This window comes from Desmodus rotundus, chromosome 8 (assembly GCF_022682495.2).
Source record: "Desmodus rotundus isolate HL8 chromosome 8, HLdesRot8A.1, whole genome shotgun sequence".
Classification (NCBI taxonomy): domain Eukaryota; kingdom Metazoa; phylum Chordata; class Mammalia; order Chiroptera; family Phyllostomidae; genus Desmodus; species Desmodus rotundus.
Genome location: NC_071394.1, coordinates 524464 through 547490, shown reverse-complemented (window position 1 = coordinate 547490; position 23027 = coordinate 524464). Strand labels below are relative to the sequence as shown.

General features: G+C 59.0%; 4 protein-coding genes across 11 annotated transcripts in view; 3 read left to right on the top strand and 1 right to left on the bottom strand.

Annotated features, from left to right (window-relative positions):
• Nucleotides 1-30: 30 nt before the first annotated feature.
• On the top strand, nt 31-9669 carry WDR97 (WD repeat domain 97). The gene is given in 22 exon segments (XM_053929834.1): nt 31-154; nt 360-490; nt 659-1287; nt 1393-1514; nt 1700-2396; nt 2468-2610; nt 2700-2936; nt 3012-3102; nt 3275-3407; nt 3496-3617; nt 3887-3947; nt 4117-4266; nt 4364-4612; nt 4697-4810; nt 4907-4990; nt 6643-6771; nt 6877-7092; nt 7166-7345; nt 7423-7620; nt 7710-7831; nt 7906-8062; nt 8094-9669. Coding segments are annotated over 22 exon segments (5355 nt in total). The 3' UTR covers nt 9360-9669.
• A 4361-nt stretch (nt 9670-14030) lies between these two features.
• On the top strand, nt 14031-17081 carry HGH1 (HGH1 homolog). Its single transcript, XM_053930146.2, has 6 exons — nt 14031-14904; nt 14977-15077; nt 15174-15272; nt 15470-15561; nt 15651-15773; nt 15851-17081. Exons 1-6 carry the CDS (start codon nt 14279-14281, stop codon nt 16028-16030), a joined length of 1221 nt encoding a protein of 406 aa, XP_053786121.1. The 5' UTR covers nt 14031-14278; the 3' UTR covers nt 16031-17081.
• A 268-nt stretch (nt 17082-17349) lies between these two features.
• On the bottom strand, nt 17350-19714 carry LOC123477871 (testis-specific serine/threonine-protein kinase 5-like). Its single transcript, XM_045181688.3, has 7 exons — nt 19511-19714; nt 19077-19184; nt 18706-18908; nt 18563-18618; nt 18159-18291; nt 17954-18069; nt 17350-17683 (listed from the first exon to the last, which is right to left on the bottom strand). Exons 1-7 carry the CDS (start codon nt 19712-19714, stop codon nt 17505-17507), a joined length of 999 nt encoding a protein of 332 aa, XP_045037623.2. The 3' UTR covers nt 17350-17504.
• Nucleotides 19715-22951: 3237 nt separating this feature from the next.
• Nucleotides 22952-23027, top strand: part of MROH1 (maestro heat like repeat family member 1) — a 44982-nt gene continuing 44906 nt past the window's right edge. For 6 of the 8 annotated variants that reach the window (XM_045204881.3, XM_045204879.3, XM_045204873.3 and 3 more), the window contains exon 1: nt 22952-23012. The gene's annotated coding sequence lies outside the window, so the exon portion shown is untranslated. The remainder of the gene's footprint in view (nt 23013-23027) is intronic. The other 2 variants (XM_045204874.3, XM_053930061.2) reach the window with 1 other exon arrangement.

Genomic DNA, 23027 nt, shown 5'->3' with positions numbered 1-23027 from the left:
TGTTAAGCCGCCTGGACCTGTGAAATGGAGATGGATGTACTGGATTCAAGCAACCCCTTTTCAGTAGAAGGCGACAACCTGACCCTGGACCCAGACCTGTATGAAGCTGACAGCTATGACATCCCAGACCCTGGGCTGCTCAAAGAAAAGAATGGTGAGGTGGCCTGGCCTTGCCCTCAAGATGACCATCCTAAAAGCAGCCCTCCCTCAAGTATGGGTGCTTTCCACCAGGAATACAGTGCCCCATGGACAGTCCCCTAGTCCAAAGGGCCCCCCCGGAAGGCCCCTGGCTGCCCACAACCTCCAGGGGTGGGAGCCGCAGGCCACACAGTGACAGCGCTTCCACCACTGGCCCGCAGAGCCATCATCCTCAGAGCCAGTCTCGCAGCTTTTTACCAGGAGCTCCCGGTGGCACGATATGACCCCCAGCGCCCGGGCCCGCCAGCTGTGGCTGCTGCTGCGTACAAGCCTCCACAGCTTTGTGGAAAAGGTGTGACTGGCCCCTGGCATCTGCCTGGAGGCCTCTTTCCTGGCCCAGCTCTTCCCCTAGGGGTGCCTGTCATGATCCCAGCCGATCGTCTTGGCTCCCCCAGGTGGGTGCAAGGCCTCTCCTGGGTTCCCCCACGTTGACCGCAGGTCTGCCCACCCCGGCCCGCAGGAAAAGAGATCTGAGTTGCGTGTGGCTTGCTTGACACATGGACTGGAGCCTCTGCGCCGCCTGGAGGTGGCAGCAGGGCTACGCTCGGTGGCGCAGGACCCAGTGGGTAGACGTTTCGTGGTGCTGGATGGCGTAGGTCGTCTGCACCTGCACAGAGAGGACGGCTGGGCGCAGGAGAAGCTGCTGGCCCCCATTGCCCTCAGGGGGCTGGTGGCAGTGCTGGGCCCGCTGGGCTCTGTGGGCCGCTTTGTGGGCTGGGGCCCCGCAGGGCTGTCCATACTAAGGCCAGACCTCAGCCTGCTGTGGCTGAGTGAGCCAAGGGCGGGTCGGATGCCCCACCGAGAGCCCATCTGCTGCCTGCCAGTGCCTGACTTGGGGCTGCTGCTAGTAGCTGAGGCAGGTGGCAGCCTGGCGCTCTGGAAGTTCCGTTTAGGGGGTCGCTGTCTGGTGCCTAGTGGATCACCTCTACAACCTCCGCCAAGCTCCACCCATGCGCTCGCTGGTCTGGCTCTGGGGCCCCTGCATCCCCACCATCCTCCGTGCTGCTTCGCAGCCTATGGCTCAGCCGTGCTCACCTTTGACCTGCACGCCTGGGCTGTCATAGATGTGCGGCAGGATCTGCACAAAACGTAAGGGGGACCCAGGGATGAGTCCGCGTGGGAAAGCTGGTTATAGCAGGTGTGCAGGCATGCTTACCTGAGGTGATGCTGAGTCAGCTTGGCCTTCCTCCCCAGCACCATCTCCGACCTGGCATACTGTGGAGAGGCAGAGGCCATGGTGACAGCTTCCCGAGACAGCACGGTGAAGGTGTGGGAGGCCGACTGGCAGATCCGGATGGTGTTTGTGGGCCACACAGGTGCACCACGCCACTGCAGCTGCTGAGGCCCCTCCTCTCTCTACCTTGCCTTAAATAAGAGCTCTTGGCTGCCCACAGTCCCCGCCAACTCTGGCCATGCTTCTCTGTGCTGGTCGTAACCCGAACCAACGGCTTCCCTTTCCTTCGTCCCTGGTGTGCCCCGGTGACCTGCACCCCTCCCACAGGCCCTGTGACAGCTCTGGCCGTGCTCCCGAACACATCCCTGGTGCTGTCGGCCTCACAGGATGGGACACTTCGCACATGGGACCTGCAGGCGGTGGCACAGGTGGGCGAAGTGATGCTGAGCTACTGGGGCCAGGACATGCGGTCAGGGGGTGTGAAACGCCTACTAGCGCCTGCCAGCCCGGGCTGGCCGGTGCTCTCCTTGCGTGCAGGCAGTGTGGAGCTGTGGCGCCTGCGCGAACTCTACTCGCCATTGGCCCAGCTGTCCGCACCAGTGCTCCACCTGCAGGTGGCGCCCGCGCTGCCCTTGCCCCCGCGCCCTGCTCTGCCTGCCCGCCTCGTGTGTGCATGCACTGATGGCTCAGTCTACCTGGTGTCAGTTGCTACGGGTCTTACCGTGAGCGCGCTGCTGCTCAAGCCCGAAGACTGCGCGGCCGCCGTGGCCTACTGCTTGCCGCGCGAAACGCTGTGGCTGCTAACCAGCGCTGGACACCTGGTGTGTGCCAATGCAGCGTGCCACCCCATGTGTGTGCTGTACCGTGGGTGCCCGCCACCACCCCCAGCAGCCAGGCCCTGCTGCCTGCACCTCTACAGCCACCTCACAGACCCCAGCAGTGCGTTTGCCAGCTGGAAGATCGTGCGCCAGCACAGGGGCGAGCTGTGCCGCAGCGACATCCAGGCCTGGAAGGACAAGAACCGGTGGGTATCAGAGCCAGTGAGGGCCAGGCGGGCCTACAAAGTCCATGCCAACAGGTTATTGTCACCCGTAGGTACCTGCCGGTGCTGGGACACACGGATGGCACCCTGTCAGTGCTGGAGTGGCACACATGGAGGACTGTCTTCCATACACAGGCGCACAGCCCCGGCCCAGTCATCGCCATTTCATCTACCTGGAACATCCTCGTGTCTTCTGGTCAGTACCTCCCGCCCACCCCCCACAGCCTGTGGGGGGCACCCCATCCCTCCCTCCCCAAAGGCCCAGCCCTGGCTTCCGCTCAGTAGGCAGAGACCTGACGGTGAAGATGTGGCGCGTCTTCCCTTATGCCGAGGAGAGCCTCAGCCTGCTGCGCACCTTCTCCTGCTACCACCCTGCCCTGGTGCTCTCTGCACTGGGGAAGCGCGTCACTGTGGGCTTTGAGGACTCAGACAGCGCCACCTATGGTCTGGTGCAGTTTGGCCTGAAAAACGGCCAACGCTTTGACCACCGGCCTCAGGACGACCCCATGGACCACATTACCGGTGAGTGGGCAGGGTGAGGGTGGAGCCCAGGCCACCATGTGGCTGTGGCTCCTGACCCTGAGCCCCGGGCCCTAGGCTTGTGCTGCTGTCCCACGCTCAAGCTGTATGCCTCCTCCAGCCTGGACTGCACCATCCGGATCTGGACCACAGACAATCGCCTACTGCGGTGGGCGGGACCCCAAGGGAGGGAGGGAGGGGGGTCCAGGCTGGGAGCCCCTACCTCTGCCTCTGGTAGAGCCTAGCAGTTGGATAGGGGAGGGGGAACCTTGCCCCTCCTGCTGCCTCCATTTCCTGCTGTTTGGAGCAGGGCTGGACGCTTACCCTGGACATCCCTCCAGGCTCCTGCGGCTGAATGGAGCCCCTCAGGCCCTGAGCTTCTGCAGCAACAGTGGGGACCTGGTGCTGGCCCTGGGCTCCCGTCTTTGCCTGGTATCTCACAGGCTCTACCTGCCCACGTCCTACATGATTAAGGTGTGCAGTGAGAACAGGGTGTGTGGGTGGGGTTGCTGCAGGAGACAAGCCCCCTAGGCCAGGACTCCAGGCTCCTTTTCCTGCTCAGAAGCTGTGCCGGGAGGTCCCTGATGTGGTGGATGACCCTCCGCTGCCACTGACGAGCCAGGAATCACTGACCTCAGCCCAACTGCAGAGGCTCACCAATCTGCATGGGGTTTCTAGTCTCAGGTCTGTGGGCAGGCCCACTGAGTTGTCCCGGAGGCCACCCCCCAGCTCCCCCAGCGCAGGGTCCAGCTTCGTGCCCCCAGCACAAGGTCCCAGGGGTCCCAGGCACGTGGGGCCACCTGAAGCCTGTCCCAGCCCTGGCACCCCAACTCCTGGCTGTCTCTTGTGCCCTGTCAGGGGCTTGGCCACCCTCCTGGATCCTTATCCCAGCCTCAGCCTAATCCCACTGGTAATGCCACTTAGTGTCCACCTGTGTTCATCCCTGCCTACAGCACGGCCTTGTCTTTCATCCATCACCAGATGGCAGCACCTCAGCAGCCACTTTTGGAGGAGGTAGGGTGGGTCCTGATGCCCCCTCTACCCCCATGCCAGCCCTGCCCCCTGCCCAGGCTCAGGCCCCACCCCTTTGGTCCCTGGGGCAGGCCTGGGACCACTGTGGTTATCTAGGCAGCACATGGCAAGGCTCTAGGAAGAATGGGCTGAACTCTGACCCCCTCTCCAGGACCTGGAAGCCTTAGTTGCCCGGGACCATGACCTTCAGAGGCTGAAACTGGGGCAGGTGGTCCCAGCAGCGCGGCCCCCACCCTCCTGGCAGCAGCAGCAGGAGGCCTTTGACAACTACCTGCATCTGATCTACGGCCCAGCCCTGCTGGTAGGTCGGGTGCCTCCCCAGCACCAGCTCTGACCCAGCCCCTGCCTTCCTCCAGGGCTCTGACACCCCTATCTGCCCTTCCTGCCACCACTCCCAGGGTGTTGGTTCTGGAGCTGAGTCACAGTGGTGGAACACCGTGACCCTTACAGAGGAGAGAGAAACCTGGGGCGCATGCGCCCTGCCCCAAGCTGCCCCCAGTCTCGGGCAGGCGGGGGTCTGCACTGGAACCTCCACACCGCCGACAGCCCTGCCCCCACAGGACTGGAGGACACTGGGCCAGTGCTTTCCCCGAGTCACCTTTCCCATCCCACCTCCCCACCAGGGAGCACGCAGCAGGGAATCCCAGGTGAGGCCTCCCACCCCCGCCACCCCTCTGCCCTGCTCTCAGGACCCTGCCCCCCCCTCCACAACTCCTCCTCTGGCGCCCCAGCTGCTGGCCCGTTCCTCCCTGGGCCTCAGTGTGGACCTGCAGCTGCGGTCGGAGCAACTCCCCCAGGAGAGGCCCGTGGCCCCAGACTCACTGTCTTCCCACCTGCAGCAGAGGGTGAGGAGCCCAGGCAGATGGGATGCTGCCCGCCCAAAGCAGAGCTGCAGGGGTCCTGAGTCCGTGCCCGGCTCTGAGCCTGTGCCCCAACCCCAGGTCCCCCTGCTGCTGGAAAGGCGGCCCAAGGAGCTTCTCTGTAATCTCAGGGGCTTCTTTCCTGCAGCCGTTCAGCCCTACAAGGTGAGACACACACACTCTCCAGAGGCAACTCTCTCCAGGGGTCACCCTTCATGTGTACCCCCTCTTCCCTTCACTGCAAACCCTTGTGTCCCTATCTGACCTAGGGCCATGCCCACCTGCAAGCCAGGCCCCACCCCCTCCCCCACCTGCCCAGCTTTGATGCCGCTGCTCTGTGGGCTCTGACTGCTTGTACTCTGGGAGTGGCTGCCAGAGGGTCTGGGGCTCCTGGAGTAGAACTGGGGGCGGGGGGGGGGCTCTGCCTGAAGAGCCCGCCCCCCCCCATCCCCACCTCCTCTGCCAGGGATGAGAATAAGTCTACCAAGACATGATCTGCTTGGGGAGGAAAAGTGGTTGATGTCTCAAAGGGGAAGGGCTAAGAGCCTTTTCCTCAATGGGCTTTTATTGGGTTCAATTTGCACAGGAATACAGGTAAAGCTCATCAGTCATTGTCAGGCAGTCAGGATCAAACAATAGATAACAGTCAGAGAACTCTGAGGGCTTATTCTGAGTCAGGGTCAGTTAGCTAAAGGGCTATAAAACTTTGGGAAACAAACTCATTTCATGCTTGGACCCTTATGAGAAAACTGAGGGCATTCTTAGCAAAGCAGGTTTCATAGGGTTGTATGTATTCTGTCTTAGGCCTGATCGTCCCCAGGGAATCTGCCCTTTCCAGCACAGGGCTGTACCTCCCTGTCATTGTTTCAGGCTTCAGTCAGGCAGGGGAAGTAAGGCAGCCAAGAGATTAGGAGACTTCTTGCAGTCAGACCGAGGACTCAGGCTATGTCAAAGCCGAGGGGTGAGGGTCCATCACCCCCTTTTTCTATAGCCTCCCAAGTCCTTCCTTGAGGGTCCCTTTGTGTGCCTGTCAAGGGAGGTTGCCCCTCCCTTGAGGAATCTTACCTATCATTGGCTAACTGGTCATCCGCTCGGGGCCAAGCAGGGTGAAGTAGAAGGGGGCAGAGGCGGTACCCCTGCCAGGGAAATTCTCTTTGTCTCCTTAGTGGCTTAGGGTCCCAAAGTCTCTCACTCAGCCTTAGTCACAGGGGTACAGCTTCTGAAACCAGGCAGGACGGTTCCCAACACAGAACTGGGCAAGCCACAGCCTCGTGCCAGCTGGTTGTGCCTGCATATCCCTCCCCAGTGAATGTCTGGGAGACCACAATCCCCTCCCTTCAGGGGATCAAAATCCATGGGAGCTGGCCCGTTGCAACCCACCACCTTCAGGCCTCTGCCCCCAGCAGACCTCTGGCAGTATCACTGGCCCAGGTGGCCACTGACCCTTCCAGCTACTGCACCACATACCCAAGCCCCGAACAGCCCCCCTCTGGGCTCCTATCTCCCCATCCCTCGCTTCTTATGGATATCCCTGGTACAGGGCTGGTGGCCAAGCCTTGTGGAGAGCATGTGGGATGTTAGGATGGCCCAGATTTCCCTCAGTTACAACAGCTGGCAGCTCCCTGATGGCGCCTCCCTGGTTTCCAAAGGCTCTCTCTGCCTGTCTGTGTGTTGGGGGTGTTGGGGGTGGGGGACCAGTCCAGCTCTTGGAGACCTGGCAGGGAGCTGGGCTGGTGGCCCGGGTGCTCTGCCAAGGCAGACCCTAGGATGGGGCAGAATTCAGGTTCTCAGCCCACTGTGCTGTGCTCCACCTCCAGGACCTGCCGAGGCCCATCCACTTCCCGGGCTGGGTCCCCAACTCTGTGGTGCTACAGCAGATGTGGCTGTCCAGGGAGGTCAGGGGCCCTGAAGCCCAGGCCCGACTTGCCAGCCAGGGCTCACTCAAGGCAAGCAGTGGGGCTGGGGGCTCAACCTCGGGCCTGGGGAGAGGTCCGCCCAGGGCCGAGGCCTCCCATGCCAGCTGCCCGCCTCTTGCTCTGTCCACTCCACAGTCAAGGGGGAGCCAGCAGGACGACTGGTGGCTGTTGCGGAGTAGGCGGCGCCAGGCCATGTGGCAGCAGAAGCTGATCCATTGGTTGGACGAGGAGGAGGAGGAGGAAGAAGAGGAAGAGGAGGAGGAGTTGGATCTGGACTGGGCCTCAGACTTCCTGGGCCTCCACACGGAGCTCTCCGAGGAGCTGCTGGAGTTCGAGGAGCCGTGGACCCGGGTGGGTGCCCAGGGCAGGGCTCTGGCAGGAGGAGTGGGTGCAGACTTGGATCCTGATGACTTCCTACCCCCAGAGCATGGAGTCCTTGACTAAGAGAAGCTCCAGAGATGATGCCAGGACCTACTTCCGCCCCCACTGGTACCACTATGAGCACTCGCTCTTGGAAAAGCGCTATGGGCATCTTCCCAGGTTCCTGCGTTTCTTCGCCATCCAGAACTGGTTCAAAAAGCTGTTCCCCATCTTCACCCTGGAGGTTCGGGGGGTGTCTGGGAAGCGGGCTGGTGGGAGAGAGCAGCACGGAGGCAGGACCTCAGCTGGCGGTCCCAACAGGCATACCCTGAGGTGGGCACGGTGGACGGCCTGGCCGCTCTGTTCATGGGCCTGCTGGAGGAGGCCTCCTGGGAGGACCGCGTTCACATTCTGCACGCGCTGCTGAGGCTGCTGCCCGAAGTGAGCCGAGACCTCTGTAGCAGGTTGCACGGCATCCTCCTGTACCTGCTCAACCTGGACCAACCCCCCAGCCTCCAGGTCTGCCCCAGCCCACCCCATGTGGCGCCCGCCCCGCCCTGCCCTTTCCTGGGCCTCCAGCACCAGTCTCGCTGCCTGTCTGTGCTCAGGTCAGGACACAGAAGCAGTTTGTGATGCTGGCGCTGCAGCTGGTCCTGGCTTGCTCCCTGGATTCCCATGAGGTTGTGCTGGAGCTCATGTCCTACTTCCTCTACTCGCCAGCCTCCTGCCGGTGAGGCCCGCTCTTTGCGTGGCTTTCCCGCCAGCAAGAAAGGCCTCGGGATAAGCCATCCTCACCTGTGGCAGGTCTGAGCTCAAGAAGCTGCTGGACGGACTAGGCCTTCAGGACCCAGAGGGCTTCCTGTTCAAGGAGATGACAACCTGGGTCCAGGGCCTGGACCTGGACTCCAAGGCTGTGCTGCGCACTTGCTGTAGCCAGAAGCTGGAGGAAATGATCCACCACCTGCAGGTCTGGGTGGGGAGAGGAGGGGCGGGCCACCTGCCAGTGGAGCCTCTGGCCTTCTCCTGGGGCTGCCCCCAAGTCCAGGGAGGAGAGCCAGGTGAGGCTGCTAGGCTCCTTGCCTCACTCTAGCTCTGTGCGTCACCTGTCCCCTGGGGCCCCATGTCTCTTGGGATCCTCCTGCTCCTTCCTGGGAGGGAGTCTGCATCGGGGTCAGGCTGGGATCCAGGCACCACTCCCTGGGCCCCGGTGTGTCCTCCAAGGGCTGCCTCCCCCGCAGACGGAAACCTCGCAGCCATCAGTAGCCAAGTTGTCGGAGGTGCTGCCAACGGTCTCGGAGACCTCAGTGCTTTCGCCCCGGTCCAAGGAGACCCTGTCACCAATTTCCACAGTCTCCAGGGCACCCATTTACATCTGTGTGACGTCTTCATTCCACTCCTGGACGCCTTCCCCAGTGGCCTCACCTGGGGAGCCGGGCTTGGTCGCCCTGGAGTCCCAGACCCAGGGGCTGCTCTCGCCGATGCACGTCTGGCACGCCTGCCACACGCTCTCTGAGACACTGATGCCCTTCTCCTCCCTGGCCGAGGTCCCGCTGCCCTCCTTGGAATCCAACACGCTGCCCGACCACCCACTGCCACTGGAGCGGACGGACTGGTCGCAGTCAAAGATAATGGACCTGGGGCCAATTGACGCCCTTAACTACTTCTGCGAGCTGCAGCGGGTGCGGCGGCTGAGCTCCCTGTGTAGTGAGGAGCCTGAGAGCCCATGCCTAAGCCCCAGGACACGGGGCCCCAACGCCGTGGCTCCACAGCCCCGCCACCGCCTGTGAGTAGCTGACGGCTCCAGGCATGGGTTGGGGCAGGCCGACAGGGGACAGCTGAGGGCCAGGCTCACACAAACTTGCCTCCCTACCACTCCAGGCCCAACCCCATCCTTCGGCTTCAGGAGACCAAGATCCGGAGGTCTCCAAAGAGACAAAGGGGTGAGTGGGGACAAGGGTAGAGATTGGACCATGAGCTTCACCCCCACACATACCAGAGCCTGGGACCCACAGGGACCCAACCCCACCCAAGGCCTCACTGCCCCTCTGGCCTCAGGCCAAATGCTGTCCTGGCACCGGGAAGGCCTCACCCTCGAAGGCCCCATTCGGACACTGAAGGTGCCACTGCCTCGGGTGGAAGTGCGGCCTTTCCCCTCGGACTGGCCCCAGCCTGCCCGTCCGCTGCCACCCCTGCTCCTGCAGCCTGCCCTGCAGCGCTACTTTCTGCCAGACCATGCAGACCCCAGCAACTACAGCTGACCCTGCTCCCAGCCAGCCTCCTCTTCCCTCCAGCAGGGGGTCGGGACACAGCTCTTCACTGGGCCGTTTGCCTCTGGCCAAGGCATGGCGCTGCAATAAAGTCGAGCCAGCAAACTGGATGCCACATCTGTCTTTGGGGGCTACTGGGGTGGGCAGTGAGGTCTGGCTGGTGGTGTGGGTGGGACTGGATCTGGGGCGTGGTCAGTCCATGGGGGGACAGCTATGCTGGTGTGCTGGACCTGTCTACCCAGGTGGGGTCCCATAGTGTGGGCTCATCCCTGCTCAGGCCAGTGTTTACCAGTCAATTATTGACCGTTAGGCTGGAAGGAAGAACCAGCGAAGGGGCACCGCCCGCTTCATCCAAGAAACAATAAGGGGGCAGTGTCTTCCGGACCCCTCAACCTCAACGCCCCCAAGCGACAGACCTTGTCTGGGAAGTGCAGGGTCTGGAGCGTCTCCTGTCTGCCATGGCTGCGCAGGGACCCATGTGCGCGCTGGCTACTTGGCCCTCTTTGGGCAAGGGCCTTCTCTGGTTTTCACACCCTTCTGCTGGGCTGCCTGAGCAGCATGCTCTTTCCTGTGTCTTCAGCCTCTGACTTCACAGGTTCCTTCTCATCGGCTTTATGGTTACAATTGGCCTCCCACACCATCCCCACAGCCCCGGAGCTGGGAGGAGTCTCGATATGGGACTGCCGGGTGGGTGGCTCTTTCGAGGCCAAGCAGGGTGAGGAGTGCCCAGCCTGGAGAGCTGCAGGGCTGGGAGTTTTCATAAAAGGGGCTATGTGGCCCATGGCGGTCTGCTTCTGCTTCATGGTTTAAATTATAAAGCAATAAATGCTTTGAACATTAAAAATATGTGAAAGTCAGGCAAGTGTAAACAGGTCAAGAAAACCCACTAACCATAAAGGAAAATATTAATATAGTTTTAATATATAATTATGTTTAATATTAATATACAATTACGTTTAAATTAATAAATCTGTTAACCTAAATATACCATTAAGAGAGTGAAAAACTAAAAATGGCTCATCTGGCCCTGGCTGGTGTAGCTCAGTGGACTGAGCGCTGGGCTGTGAACCCAAGGGTCGTCAGTTCAATTCCCAGTCAGGGCACATCCCTGGGTTTCAGGCTAGGTCCCCCCCCAGGCCCCCCATTGGGGGCACATGAGAGGCAACCACACACTGATGTTTCTCTCTGTTTCTCACTCCTTTCCCCTTCCTCTAAAAATAAGTAAATAAAAATTAAAAATAAAATAAAAATAACTCATCTCCAAAATATAGAAAGAACTTCTACAGATCAACAACAGTAAGAAAGACCACACAACCCAATAGAAGAATGTACAAAAATCTGGAATGGGATTTTCACTATGGAAGGAGTCAAAGTAGCAAATATATAACTTTTCAGCAATAAAAGTGGGCAAATTAGGGACACACGCAACAACCTGAGTGAATCTCCAGAGAATTACGCTGAGTGGAAAACAATCCAATCTCGAAAAATCACGTTCTGTATGTTTCCATGTATATAACGTTGTACAGATGAAGAGGAAGTTGTTGGTTGCTGGGGTTAAGGACGGGAGTGCCCAGAGATCTTTGTGGTGGTTAATCTGTTCTCTGTTTTGCTTGTGGTATTGGTTACATAGAAGTACACACTTGTTTTCCACATTGTACTACAGCTACAGAAACTGTAACCATTGACAGACCTAGAATAGGCCAATTTATACAGACAGAAAGTATATTAGATCCCTGGCCAGGCAGCTCAGTTGGTTAGAGCATCATCCTGATACACCAAGGTTGTGGGTTTGATCCTCAGTCAGGGCACTTAAAAGAATCAACCAATGAATGCATAAATAAGTGGAACAATTTCTCTCTTTCCTTTCCTCTCTCTCTAAAATCAATACATTAAAAAAATTAAATTAAAAAAATTTTTTAGCCCTAACTGGTGTGGCTCAGTCAGTTGGGTATCACCCTACAAACTGAAAGGTCTCAGTTTTGATTCTGCTCAGGGGCACTCGCGTGGGTTGTGGGTTATGTCCCCAGTTGGGGATATGCAGAAAGCGCTGGCCCTGGGGTTCCCCTGGGTGCTGCAGGCCAAGATCAGCCCCCACTTACGTTTTGCCCAAGACCATCCTTCCTGAGCTATGAAGCAATCTGAGACTGCTGCTACTTGTGCTAGACTTGGAGATTCTCAGGAGAAGCCAAGCTTGTGAATGTGGGCGTGGGCTGGCTGCTGCTAGTGCTGGCCGGGGGCTCACTGAGGCCAGCTGTTGCTTGTTTGATAGGATTTAGGAAGTTGTGAAGCAGACCAGCCATTCATATGGAAAAGCAGCGTGGGTGGGTCTGTAAGTTGGTTGGGGTGGAGTCTCTAGGGATCTCCAGGGCAGGAAAAACGGTGTTAGCCAGGTTGATGGGATCTTAGATATGGCACCAGCCTGAGAGCCCTGTGGGGGGGAGGGTTAGAAAAGGCGAATGGCCTCTGCTCACCTCGATGCCAGACACTTCAGATCCAGTGTACCACTGGTGCCTTTCCAGCTGCTACCCTAGCACTGGAACTCAGAGGGAGTGAGTCTGAGTAAGTCCGTGTGTGGGTTCTTTAAGAGGAACTGCTTGGAGCTCCAGCAGTTTCTTCCACCGACTCAATCCCTGCTGTTTTTTGCAGCCAGAAGTTGTGGGGACTTCTCTTCCTGGCACTGGAACCCTGGGCTGGGGGTCCTGGTGTGGGGCTGGGACTCCTTGTTCCTGGGATATCCCTTCCGAATTTTTATCCACCACATGTGAGTAAGAGACCAGCCTGTTCTGTGTCTCCGCCCCTCCTACCAGTCTGGATGGATGTGGCTTCTTTAATTCTGTAGTCGTTGGATTTCATTCAATTTTATTTCTGATGGTTCTGAGTGATGGTTGTTCTCTATTTTAGTTGTCAATTTGATGTGGTTGTGCGAAGAGGTGAGCCACGTCTGCCTACACCACCTACTTGACTGGAAGTCTTTGTACCCTCTCATTTAACTTGGGAGTAGTTAGGGTTCCCTAGCTGGTGATTATGGAAAATACTTCTGGTCCAGTGGGCCCTGAAGACGCACGTTTTTGTTCTGGTCAAAAGTACCCACCAGAGGGCATCGTTTACCTAGGTCATCCATAACATTCCAATTCCATTCCTCGAGAAATATTCAACCTTTTTAAAAAAGGTTTTATTTTTAGAGAGAGGGGAAGGGAGGGCGAAAGAGCAAGAGAAACATCAATGCGCAAGAGAAACACTGATCAGTTGCCACTCACATGCCCCCAGCTGGGGCCCTGGCCCCCAAGCCAGGCATGTGCCCTGACTAGGAATTGAACGGGTGACCCTTTGGTTTGCAGGCTGGCACTCAATCCACTGAGCCACACCAGGCCGGGCAAGAAATATTCAACTTTTGTGGGGGATCTGTATGTCCTAAGCATGTGCTTTCCTTGGAGAGGTGGGCACTTGCTTGGACTCATCCACCCTCTTTCTCAGTTTCCATGGAACTTTCATACAAAGTTAGGTGGGGATTGAGGCTATGAAGTGCCCTTCCCATGGGTCTTAGCCACAGGCAAATCCCAGCTCTTGGACCTATGACCTACAGACTTCATGGGCATGCTGTCCCCGGTGAGTGGTTTTCCTGGGCATCACTGCCCCCAGAGGTATCATCCTAGCCCACAGTGTGAAATAAAAATAATATCAATCTATTAAGGTGCTCAGAACCATGCAAAAGTAAAATATATAAATAATTCACGATTCAAAGAATAAATGAGGGGAAAACTCGAACAGAAAAGATCTCAAATTAATGACCTCAGCATCTACCCTAAGAAATTAGGGGAAAAAACAGCAAAGTAATCAGAAGAAGGATATAGTAAGGTCAAAGTGAAAAAAATCAATGAAATTGAACAAGAAGGCAATAGAAAAAAATATGAGTCCACAAGGTGGTTCTTTGAGATCAATAATAATTGATAAACCTCTGGCAAGACCTTCAGAAAGAGAGAAACAAGACAGAAATTACACACACCAGGAACACGAGGTGACCCCGCTACAGATGCTACATATATGAAAAGAATAGTAAGGGAATATTATAACAAGCTTCATGCCAATGAATTCCGCAGTTCACATGAAAAGGACTCATTCCTTGAAAGACACAAACTGCCAAAAGTCACCCAAGAAGAAAATGACAACATGCATAGTCGTGTATCCATTAAAGGAATTTCATTTGTAGTTGAAAAATATTCCCAGAAAGAATTTTAGGCCCAGATGCCTTCACTGGGAAGTCCTACCAAACACTAAGGAAATAAATAATACGACTTTCACAAACTCTTGCAGAAAACTGAAGAGAAGGGAATACATCCCAACCCTTCTGAGGTCAACATCACCCCAAAGACATAAGAAAACTGCAGACCAGTATCCCCCGTGGACAGAGATGCAAAAATTCTAAACAAAATTTTAGCAAATTAAATACAACAATATATACAAACGTAACTACAACAGGAGGAAAAGGGAGTTGTGCTAGGAATTGCAAGGCTGGTCTGACATTGGAATGTCAATCAATGTCATCGATAATCTGTCTCTTCCAGCGAAGGATGGATCTCTGCTCGATCCATGATGGAAGAGGGCCGGCGTAATCAGTTAGCCACCAGGGGTCACACCACCGGATGGGGATACACATGAGGGTCAATGCTTGACCCCCCACGGCCGCCTCGCACCACACACAGGTGAGTCGCTTCCGGCCGGCGCTCAGCCCCACAATGCCCCGGGCCTCGGCGTGACCCCGCCTCCGCGTGCTGGTCCCGCCCCTTGCGCTGAGTCCTTAGACTAGGATTGGTCGCTGTGGCTTCCGGGATTTTTGATGAGCGGGGTCTCGGACCACACGTCGCCACGGGGCGGAGCGCAGGTACGACCGCTGTACGGCTCTGGGGTTGCAAATGCTGGCGGGCATGGAGGAGGCCGCGACGGACACTGGCTCGTCGGCCGGTGGCGGCGGCCCCGCAGGGTTGCTGACTCTAGAAGTGGAGGCAGCGAAGCTCCTTCCCTTCCTGGCGCCCGGGGTGCGGGCGGACTTGCAGGAGGAGGCAGCGCGGCATGTGCTGGCGCTGACCGGCTCGGGGCAGGGCCGGACGTTGCTGGCGGGCCAGGAGGCACTGCTGCGGGCGCTGGTCGACTTGGCGGCGGCCCCGGCCCCGGCCCCTGCCCGAGACGCAGCCCGCGCTCTCGTCAACCTGGCCGCCGACCCCGGTCTGCATGAGCCGCTGCTGGCGGCCGAGCCTGGGCTGCCTGCCCGCCTACTGGGCCGTGCGTTGGATCCGCAGTGGCCCTGGGCGGAGGAGGCAGCCGCCGTACTAGCCAACCTCAGCCGCGAGCCGGCGCCGTGTGCCTCTCTGATGGAGGCGCTGACGGCTGTGGAGCCAGGGGAGTCAGGCCTGGAGCGGCTTGTGCGCGCGCTGTGCACTCCCGGCTACAATGCCCGCGCGCCTTTACATTACCTGGGGCCAGTACTCTCCAACCTCAGCCAGCGTCCCGCGGCGCGAGCCTTCCTGCTGGACCCCGACAGGTGAACAGCAGGACGCCCGTGGGGAGGGGGTGGAAGTGAGTAGGAACAGTACTGAGTGGTCCTTTCTTTCAGGTGCGTGGTCCAGCGGTTGCTGCCCCTTACCCAATACGCAGACTCTACGGTGCGTAGGGGCGGGGTCGTGGGGACGCTTCGAAACTGCTGCTTCGAGCATCGTGAGTGGTGGTGGAGGCACTGCGGCGGCGGGCAATGGGGAGAGACTGGACTCTAGAGCACCTCTGGACTGGCCCCCATCCCTGCTTCCCACCCAGGACGCCACGAGTGGTTGCTGGGGCCCAAGGTGGACATTCTCCCCTTCTTGCTGCTGCCCTTGGCGGGGCCTGAGGAGTTCTCTGAGGAGGAAATGGAGCGTGAGTAGTTTGGGTGGGTCCACAGGGTTGGCCTGGCAGGAGGGAAGGCCAGTAGTGGCGCAGGGAGGAAGTCCAGATCAAGCCTCCTTCTGAAAACTTTTAGCAACAAGCTGCTGAGCACAGATGAGGCTTACAGAGGTGGGTTCCGGCCTGGCTGCCTAGCACAGGGACCCGGTGACTCCCACACTCGCCCCTAGGGCTGCCTGTGGACCTGCAGTACCTGCCGCCAGACAAGCAACGGGAGCCTGATGCCGACATCCGCAAGATGCTCATTGAGGCCATCATGCTGGTGAGCGAGCAGAGGTCCTGCTGCAGTAACCCTGTCCCCAACATATACATGACCACTTTGACACCTAGCTAACCTCTGTCCTCTTTCAGCTGACAGCCACAGCACAGGGTCGGCAGCAGGTGAGGGACCAGGGAGCCTACCTGATTCTGCGTGAGCTGCACAGCTGGGAACCTGAGTCTGATGTGCGGGTGACTTGTGAGAAACTGATCCAGGTGGGTGCAGGGTTTGTGGGGAACAGGGAGATGTTCATGGTGTGCCAGCCAGCTGCTCACCTCCTTCCCTGCTGCAGGTGCTCATTGGAGATGAGCCAGAACATGGCATGGAAAACCTGCTGGAGGTGCAGGTGCCTGAGGATGTGGAGTGCCAGCTGCAGCGGCTGGACCACCAGGACCAGGAGCAGTGCCAGCGGGAGCAGCAGGAGTGGGAGCTGGCTCCAGAGCCACAGGTGGAGGGGGATGCATCCACCTGAGGTCCCTGCAGCCCAACACCAGCTCCAGACACGCCTTTACTAGCCCATCAGTCCTGGCCTCCCAGACCAGGCCTTCCTGCAGTTGTCTGCGGGCCTCTGGGTCACCTTGCTGGAAGGCTGTGTCCTGCTGAGAAGCAGATCTATACTTAAACTCTGGATTCATGCTGAGGACTCTAGGGCTAATGCCCCTTAAACATTGGAGTGTTGAGGGCACCTCCCTGTGCCTTGTTGCTTCCAGCAACTATGTAGCTTATTCAGAAGAGCACTGTTCAATCCCAGCTGGCCAGGCCCTGGGGCTCTCAGGGACCTGCAGGGGGTTGACTAGTAGAGCTGTGAGGCACTTCTCAAGCAGGGTGGTGGGGCAGGACAGGAAAACATTGCAAACTGGATCGGCCAGCTGGAGCTTTCCAGTCCCAGGGGTGCTACAGGGGTCTGAGCCCAGGCAGCCACCTGGTGCCAGCAATGCCCCCTCCTGCTAGTCCCCCAAAGTCCCTCCATCTGGGCCCTCAGCTTACCCTCAGCCTCAGTGGGCTGACCTCTTGAGACCTTTGCTATCTACAGACTGTTTTGGGGGGTCTCCTAGAGCTGCACCCCACCCGGCCTGCCCTTCGAACGCTGGCTGGGTGCTGCCTCCCCTTTATCCTCTCAACTCTCCCATTTGACCTGTGCCCTGGCTCTGCCTGCAGCCCCTTGTCAGCACAAGAACCCGGTTCTCTACAGCGCCACCTGTGGTCCCCTAACTGCAGCACCCAAGCTGTCACTGGCCGACTGTCAGTGTGGCCCCACCCTCTGCTCCTCTCCTGGGCCTCCCACCAAACCTAGTGCCATCTTCGGCGCAGGACTCAAGTGCTGGCCCCCTCAGACCCTGTGCTATAGTGCAGGTTGGCTCCCCAGGGGTTCCCAGCCCCCCTACTCTTTGTCCTCTGTCCTGTTTCCAAAGTTGGAGGTCTGCTCACTTGTGCTGTCCCATGGTGGCTGGGTGCTCCATGGGTGCTGTGTATCTCCACAGCCCCCCCCACCCCCCAATTAAAGCTCTGGCATGGAGGTATGTGGACTCATTTTCCCTGGTTCAGGAGCATCCCCAGTTTCCCCAATGCCAGTTGGTTCAAACCTCTGGCTCCACAGAATAAACGGTTTATCTGACCTCCACTCAGCCCACCCACCTACCCTTAGTTGACCTGGTAGAGCCCCAGCACACTCTGAACAGTGCTCCTGGAGCACAGTGGAGGTGGCTGCCGTGAGGCGCCCATGCCCAAGTTGGCCGTTTCAATGTTTCGTTGACCCAGCCTGGCAGAGCCCCCACCTCTTTTTGGGCTGGCATCCGGGGGCTCTGGTGCTGGGCCAGAGGCGCTCTTGGGGGTTCCCAGCTGCTGGGGGCGACGCAGCTGCAGGAGTGACCTTGGTGGCTCTGAGTCCTCTCTGGGCTCCCCCTGATTCTCTGCTGTGGACCGCATTGGGGGTTCAGTCTGGGCGCTCAGGGAGAGCCCACTTGCCCCCACCCCCAGGTCCCTGCCCCACCTGCCGAGGCGCTGAGCACGGTGCAGAAGAGTGCATGCGCAGTGGGCTGCGTCCAGTGGTGCCTGGCCGCCTGCTGCAGGTCCAGGCGCGCATGTGGGTGAAGCTGAAGCAGGGCCCGGATCAGGTCTCGGCACTCTGTGGGCAAGGACTCAATGGCTCCAGTCCGTCATCCCTCCACCTGCCCTCTTACCTCCCCATCCTGTGCTCGCTCCCCACCAATAATTACCATAGCTTTGAGGGGTCTGCTAGAGGTCCTTTGCCTGTCACCAATGGGCAGACAGGCACAGAGAGGTGAGGTCTGAGTTAGGTCCCACCTACCGTGGGCAGGAGGCGGGTGCCAGGTGAGTCTCCTCTGTTACCCCCTCCATGGCACAGAATGACCCTCTGATGCAGGGCAGCACTCACCTGAGGACAGGCCTGGTGGGAAGGTGGGGCCACGGCGCATCAGGAGCAGCATGCGGTGGGGCCGGCATTCCTTGAAGGGCAGCTTCCCAGTCACCATGGCATACAGGATGACACCTCTAGGGACAGGGGCTCTCAAGGCATTCCTCCCCCCCCACCCCCTGCCCAGGGGCCTTGCCTCTGGGGTGGCTGGTGGGGTGGCACTCACAGGCTCCATAGGTCGGCCTGCTCCCCACTGTACTTCTTGCTCATGAGGATCTCGGGGGCGGTGTAGGCCATGGAGCCACAGAAGGTGCTCAGCAATTCTTTCTTGATCCCCAAGTGGCTGGCGAAGCCGAAGTCTGTGCAGGGGTGTGGGGCAGGCGGTTTGGTGGGAGGGGTGGCTATGTGGTGGGCCTGGGGTCACTGCAGGGTGGCTGTGGGCAAGGATGGGGTGAAGGCCTTCTGGGAGGGTTGAAGGTCAAGCCAGGCTGGGGTCCAGTCTGGAGTAGACCAGTGTGGAAGCTGAGGGCCTGGCAGGCACGCCAGTGTGTAGGGGCCTTGTGCAAGGTGGGTGGCTGGGGTCGAGTCAGGGCAAGCAGGCACAAGGGCTAGGGCTGGCCACAGTCTCACCCGTCAGCTTCAGGAGGCCTCGGTCGTCCAGCAGGATATTCTCACATTTTAGGTCCCTGCGTGGGGAAGGGCAGGTGGGGCTGGGCCTGGGCTCAGGTGGGCCTCTCCATGCAGGTGGGGGTCAGGCTGGGCTGCGCCCTCACCGGTGCACGATGCCCGAGCTGTGGCAGTGGGCCACTGCGCTGACCAGCTGCCGGAACAGTCTGCGGGCCTCCTTCTCCTCCAGCCCTGGGCAGCAGCGGTGGTCTGACACCGCATTGATGTGCTCCAGCAGGTCGCCGCCGCCTGCCAGCTCCAGCACCAAGTAGGCGCGCTGGCTGTTGTGATAGGTCTCGTACAGCTGCACCTGCACGACGCCCAGCTGCCTGCTGCCACTGCGAGGAGGGGCTGTGCAGTACCCTGGGTTGGGGTGTCAGGATGGGGGTGGTGGTGGGCCTGGGGTGGGCAGCAGGTGAGGTGAGGGCTGGCACGGGATGGGCAGGATGGGGCTGGCTGTTGCAGGGTCTCTGCCTACCACATTCAGGTGCTTGTAGGTAGCGTTGAGTGACGAGATCTCACGGGGCAGGAACTTGCGGGAGAGCTCCACAGGGGCCTCAGCGGTGGAGATGACCTTGATAGCCACCTGCAGGGGCAAAGGGTGGCCGATGTGTGCAGACCGCAGCCCCTTGGGGCAGGGTGGAGCAGGACAGGTCCCTTGTCCTTTGAGCACAAGCTGAACTGGGTGGGGTGAGGCAGGGTAAGCAGAGTCCTGGGGGACAGTGTTGTCCCAGGCACTTATGTGCTCAGGGGTTCAAAATCTTGAAGTGTTTGGCCTGTGGGAGGGTGTAGCACTGGGAGGGAACTGGAACCGCTGGGAGGCACCCCAGTAGGGTTAGGACAGGGCCCTCTGGGGCTGGGCTGGAAGGTTCCCTGAGCCCAGGGCCACGAGGAGGAGGCGGGCTGCCTCACCATGGTGTGGCGCTTGCCTCGCAGGTCAGAGGCCAGCTTGGGGTTGTGCTGCATGCGCTCCTGTGTGGCGTAGGCCAGGTAGACTTTGGAGAAGGCCCCGGAGCCAATCTTCTTGGAGGAGAGCAGATAGCCCTTGTCCCTGCACTCACGCACCTGCGCCATAAAGGTTTGCTGGTCCAGTTTTCGCCTGCTGCTGCCCTTCATGGAGAGCGCAGCACTGCAGAAGGGGCCAGGGCTGTCCCACTCAATGCGGGCTCTTGGGAGGGGGTGGGGTATGTGGCTGAGGCCTGACTTATGTCAGAGGGATAGGGGTGATAGGGCTGCAGGAGGCCAGGTGGGACCTGTGCCCCCTCAGGGGCAGCCACGTTTCTGAAGTCTTGCTGGGACTAAGGCAGAGACGAGGGAATGACCAAGGCTGAGGGCTCAGGGTGGGGCCTGATGCAGTCAGGGACTGGTGCAGGGGAGGGCAGGCTCCAGGAAAGCAGGGGCAGGTTCTAGAATGGAGGGTTCTAGAGCTGTACTAGCATTGTGCCCTCAAAGGGAGTGTCCCTGTCCCTCTGTCCCTAGGACCTTCCTGTCCTGAGACCATCTTGCTGGAACCAGCCCTGCCCTGCATGGGGCCCACTCTATGTGGTGAAAACCCCTAAATGCTAGAGCCAGGCTGAGGCCTCTGTGGGCCACCCTGGATGTGGCTGAACACAAAAGGCCTTCAAGAAGCTGGGAGTGGGGAGCGAGCCAAGGAAGGGGAGTGGGGTTTCTAAGGACATGAGGAAGGGAAAAGGAAAACACAGGGCAGCGACTGTTTCAACTGCACTCCTTGTCCTTTGGGAGGGTCCCAAGGAGGCAGCCGAGGCCTAGTGGGTGGGGAGCGCTGGCCTTCCTCTGCTGAGGCCTAGAAGCTTGCCAAGGCCTGCTGGAGGACTTTCCCCCAAAGCCCTCTGAAGACTTAAGGACATTATCTCCAAGGCAAGTGAGGCCTCCAGCCTGGGCCCACCCCATACCTAGCAGCTCCAGTGGAGAGCAACCAGTGTGAACCTGCCTTGACCTATTCTCGAGAGTCCTGGAGTAGTAGGTGACATTTACCGGGTGCCTGCTGCAGGCCAGGTGCTGTACGAAGCAGTTGTAGCTGCAATTACCACCTCCCACAGACCACACCTGACGGGCCTGTCCCAGGCAGGCAGTGCTTCTCTAGGGTCTCAGATTGGAGCACAATGAGGTGACAGAACTGAGGCCCAAATGCAGTCTCTCTGCCAGGAGCTGGATAGCACAGAGGCTGTGGACTGCTGTCCTGGGAGTGTCCCACAGGGCCTGGGTCGTGGTGGGGGCTTGGTGTCGGTGTAGTTGCTTTGTCCCCCACTGGGACTCACGGTGGCTGTGGTGTGCCCTGCTGCAGGAAAGGCCCAGGAATGCCCTGCCCGGGATGCTGAGGCTCATTTTCTCATCCCTATTGGACTGTGAGCTGCATGAGAGCAAGGCTTGTGCCTGCTTTTCCCTTGCTCCCACACAGACTGCATCTGGCAAACTGCCTGGAAAATAGCAAATGTGGACAAAGTAACCAGTTTGTTGCTGACCTGTGGGTTAGGTAAAGAGCAACCACTACAGGTATTCCAAAGCAGAGGGGATTTAAGGCAGGGTTGCTCCTCAGGGTTGGAAGCGCTGGAGAAGGGCCCGGTCTAGAGCTAGTGAAGCACAAGGGAAAACCGTGGGGGTGCCCCAGGGTGGCTGTGCCATTGCCAGCACCCCTCTTACTTCCCCAGCTCCCACTGGGGCCCAGAACACACTGGAGGCCGGCAAGTCAGTCACCAGCTCCAGTTTGCAGTCCATCTTCCCTCCTCTTTCTTTGCACGTTTGGTCATTCCTCCATCCCATGAACACTCCTTGAGTACCCATCACATGCTGGGCTTGGTGCCAAATACTTGGGAGCAAATCCTGGACATGGGCCTTTTGTAGAGCTTACCATTGGGGAAGGGAGATTGGCATTAATAATTTAATAAAAGTGAAATGACATCTGTAATGTGTGCTAAGCAGTTTGTGTGCTTGAGGACTGAAGTCTGGCTGAGGCTGGGCAGGGGGCAGGGCCAGCAGGACATGCCGGGCCCTGGCCATGGGGAACATACTCAGGGCATTGGCAGAAGAGCAAGCCATCCAGGTGTGAGTTTGGAAGAAGTCTCCTGTCTCCCTCCCTGGCAACTTCCACATGCCCTAATTAACCCCTGCCCCTCCAGCCTGGTTGGATTATGGTTGGAGGGTGGATTTGGGTCTCTTCCTGAGGGGCCAGCTTCATTTGCCAGCACCTCACTGGGCCACCTGAGTTCTGTCCTCCCCTACAAAAGAAACAGGCTGAAGCCCTTTTATCTGTGAAGAATGCCGCTCCCCTCAGCTGTCACCCTGCCCTCATGCTGACCTCAGGGTCCCACTTTGCCACTTTGCAACCTCACCTAACCTGCAGAGGCGCAGAGAGCTCCCTGCAGACCTAACCTGCAGCAAGACGCAGGCACTTACTACATGGTGAATGTGGTGCTGCTGAACACTTCCTTCTCAAAAGGTGCTGTTCACTTCCTGGACGTGACTCCCTCCTTTATTTTTACTTGTGAACACGACCAGGCGATTTCAGCCTCGGGGTCTTTGCAGGCGGTAGGGACTCTCTGCCTAGAACGCTGGCTGCTCTCCCAGCCCTCAGCTGCACCCCCTTACAACATGTCCTGTGTCCTTTGGATAGTTTACTTGCTTATTGTCTGCCCTCCAGATCCCAAGATCCCAAACGCAGAGACCTGCTCCTCTTCATTCCAAGGTGTGCCTGCAGACTGAACACGCGCCTCCCCTGTGCATGTGTGTGTGTACCTGTCCGCTAAGGAGTCAGTGGCCCCGAGGTCTCCGGGTCCTTGTTGGGTGCTCAGTGTGTGTGTTCATGTGTGAGAGAGATAGAGCATAGTGCCCATGTGTGTCCAGGTCCGGCCCACCGGCATGTGTACCTGTTCAAGTGTGTATTTCTGAGGCGGCCAGCTTTGGGCGCAATAGCGCGCCGAGCCCGCGTCTCTGAGGGGTCCCGCCTGTGTGGCCGTGTGGGGCAGTGTCTGTGTGCAGAGATCTTGAGGGTGTAAGTGTCCAATGTGGACACCGAGGACGGTGAGGCAGGAGACCGCGCGTCCGGCGCGCAAAAAGCCTGAGCGTGCTCCCAGCGCCTGCGCAGTGACCGGCGAACCCCTGCTGGAGCCCAACAGTCCAGCCAGGAGGTCCAGGGGCGAACCGGGCGGGGCCGAATGCAAGGCGGAGTTTGCGCACTACCGCTCGCCGCGGTTTGGTAGGCAGTGGGCAGAGAGCTAGAGGGACGCGCCTCCGACCTATCAGAGCAAAGATCGCGTGGGGGCGGACCCTGGCCTCCGCGCGCTTGGCCGCGGTTGGCGGAGGGCAGCTGGGGCGGGCTCGACGCGTGGCCCCGCCCACTCCGTTCCGCGGCTCGGCGGGAGGGCTGATCCTGGCCGCTGCGGCGGCTCCTTTTCAGGTAACCGGTGGGCGG

Bases quoted from the DNA above. Each gene is read 5' to 3' on its own strand.
- HGH1 (XM_053930146.2), top strand. From the start codon at position 14,279: ATGCTGGCGGGCATGGAGGAGGCCGCGACGGACACTGGCTCGTCGGCC. The intron at 15,078-15,173 runs GTGAGTGGTGGT...CTTCCCACCCAG, and splicing joins AAACTGCTGCTTCGAGCATC to GACGCCACGAGTGGTTGCTG. The intron at 15,562-15,650 runs GTGAGCGAGCAG...GTCCTCTTTCAG, and splicing joins TCATTGAGGCCATCATGCTG to CTGACAGCCACAGCACAGGG.
- LOC123477871 (XM_045181688.3), bottom strand. From the start codon at position 19,714: ATGAAGGGCAGCAGCAGGCGAAAACTGGACCAGCAAACCTTTATGGCG. The intron at 18,909-19,076 runs GTAGGCAGAGAC...GGCGTCGTGCAG, and splicing joins CCTACAAGCACCTGAATGTG to GTGCAGCTGTACGAGACCTA. The intron at 17,684-17,953 runs GTGAGTGCTGCC...CCTTGCCCACAG, and splicing joins CCCACCAGGCCTGTCCTCAG to AGTGCCGAGACCTGATCCGG.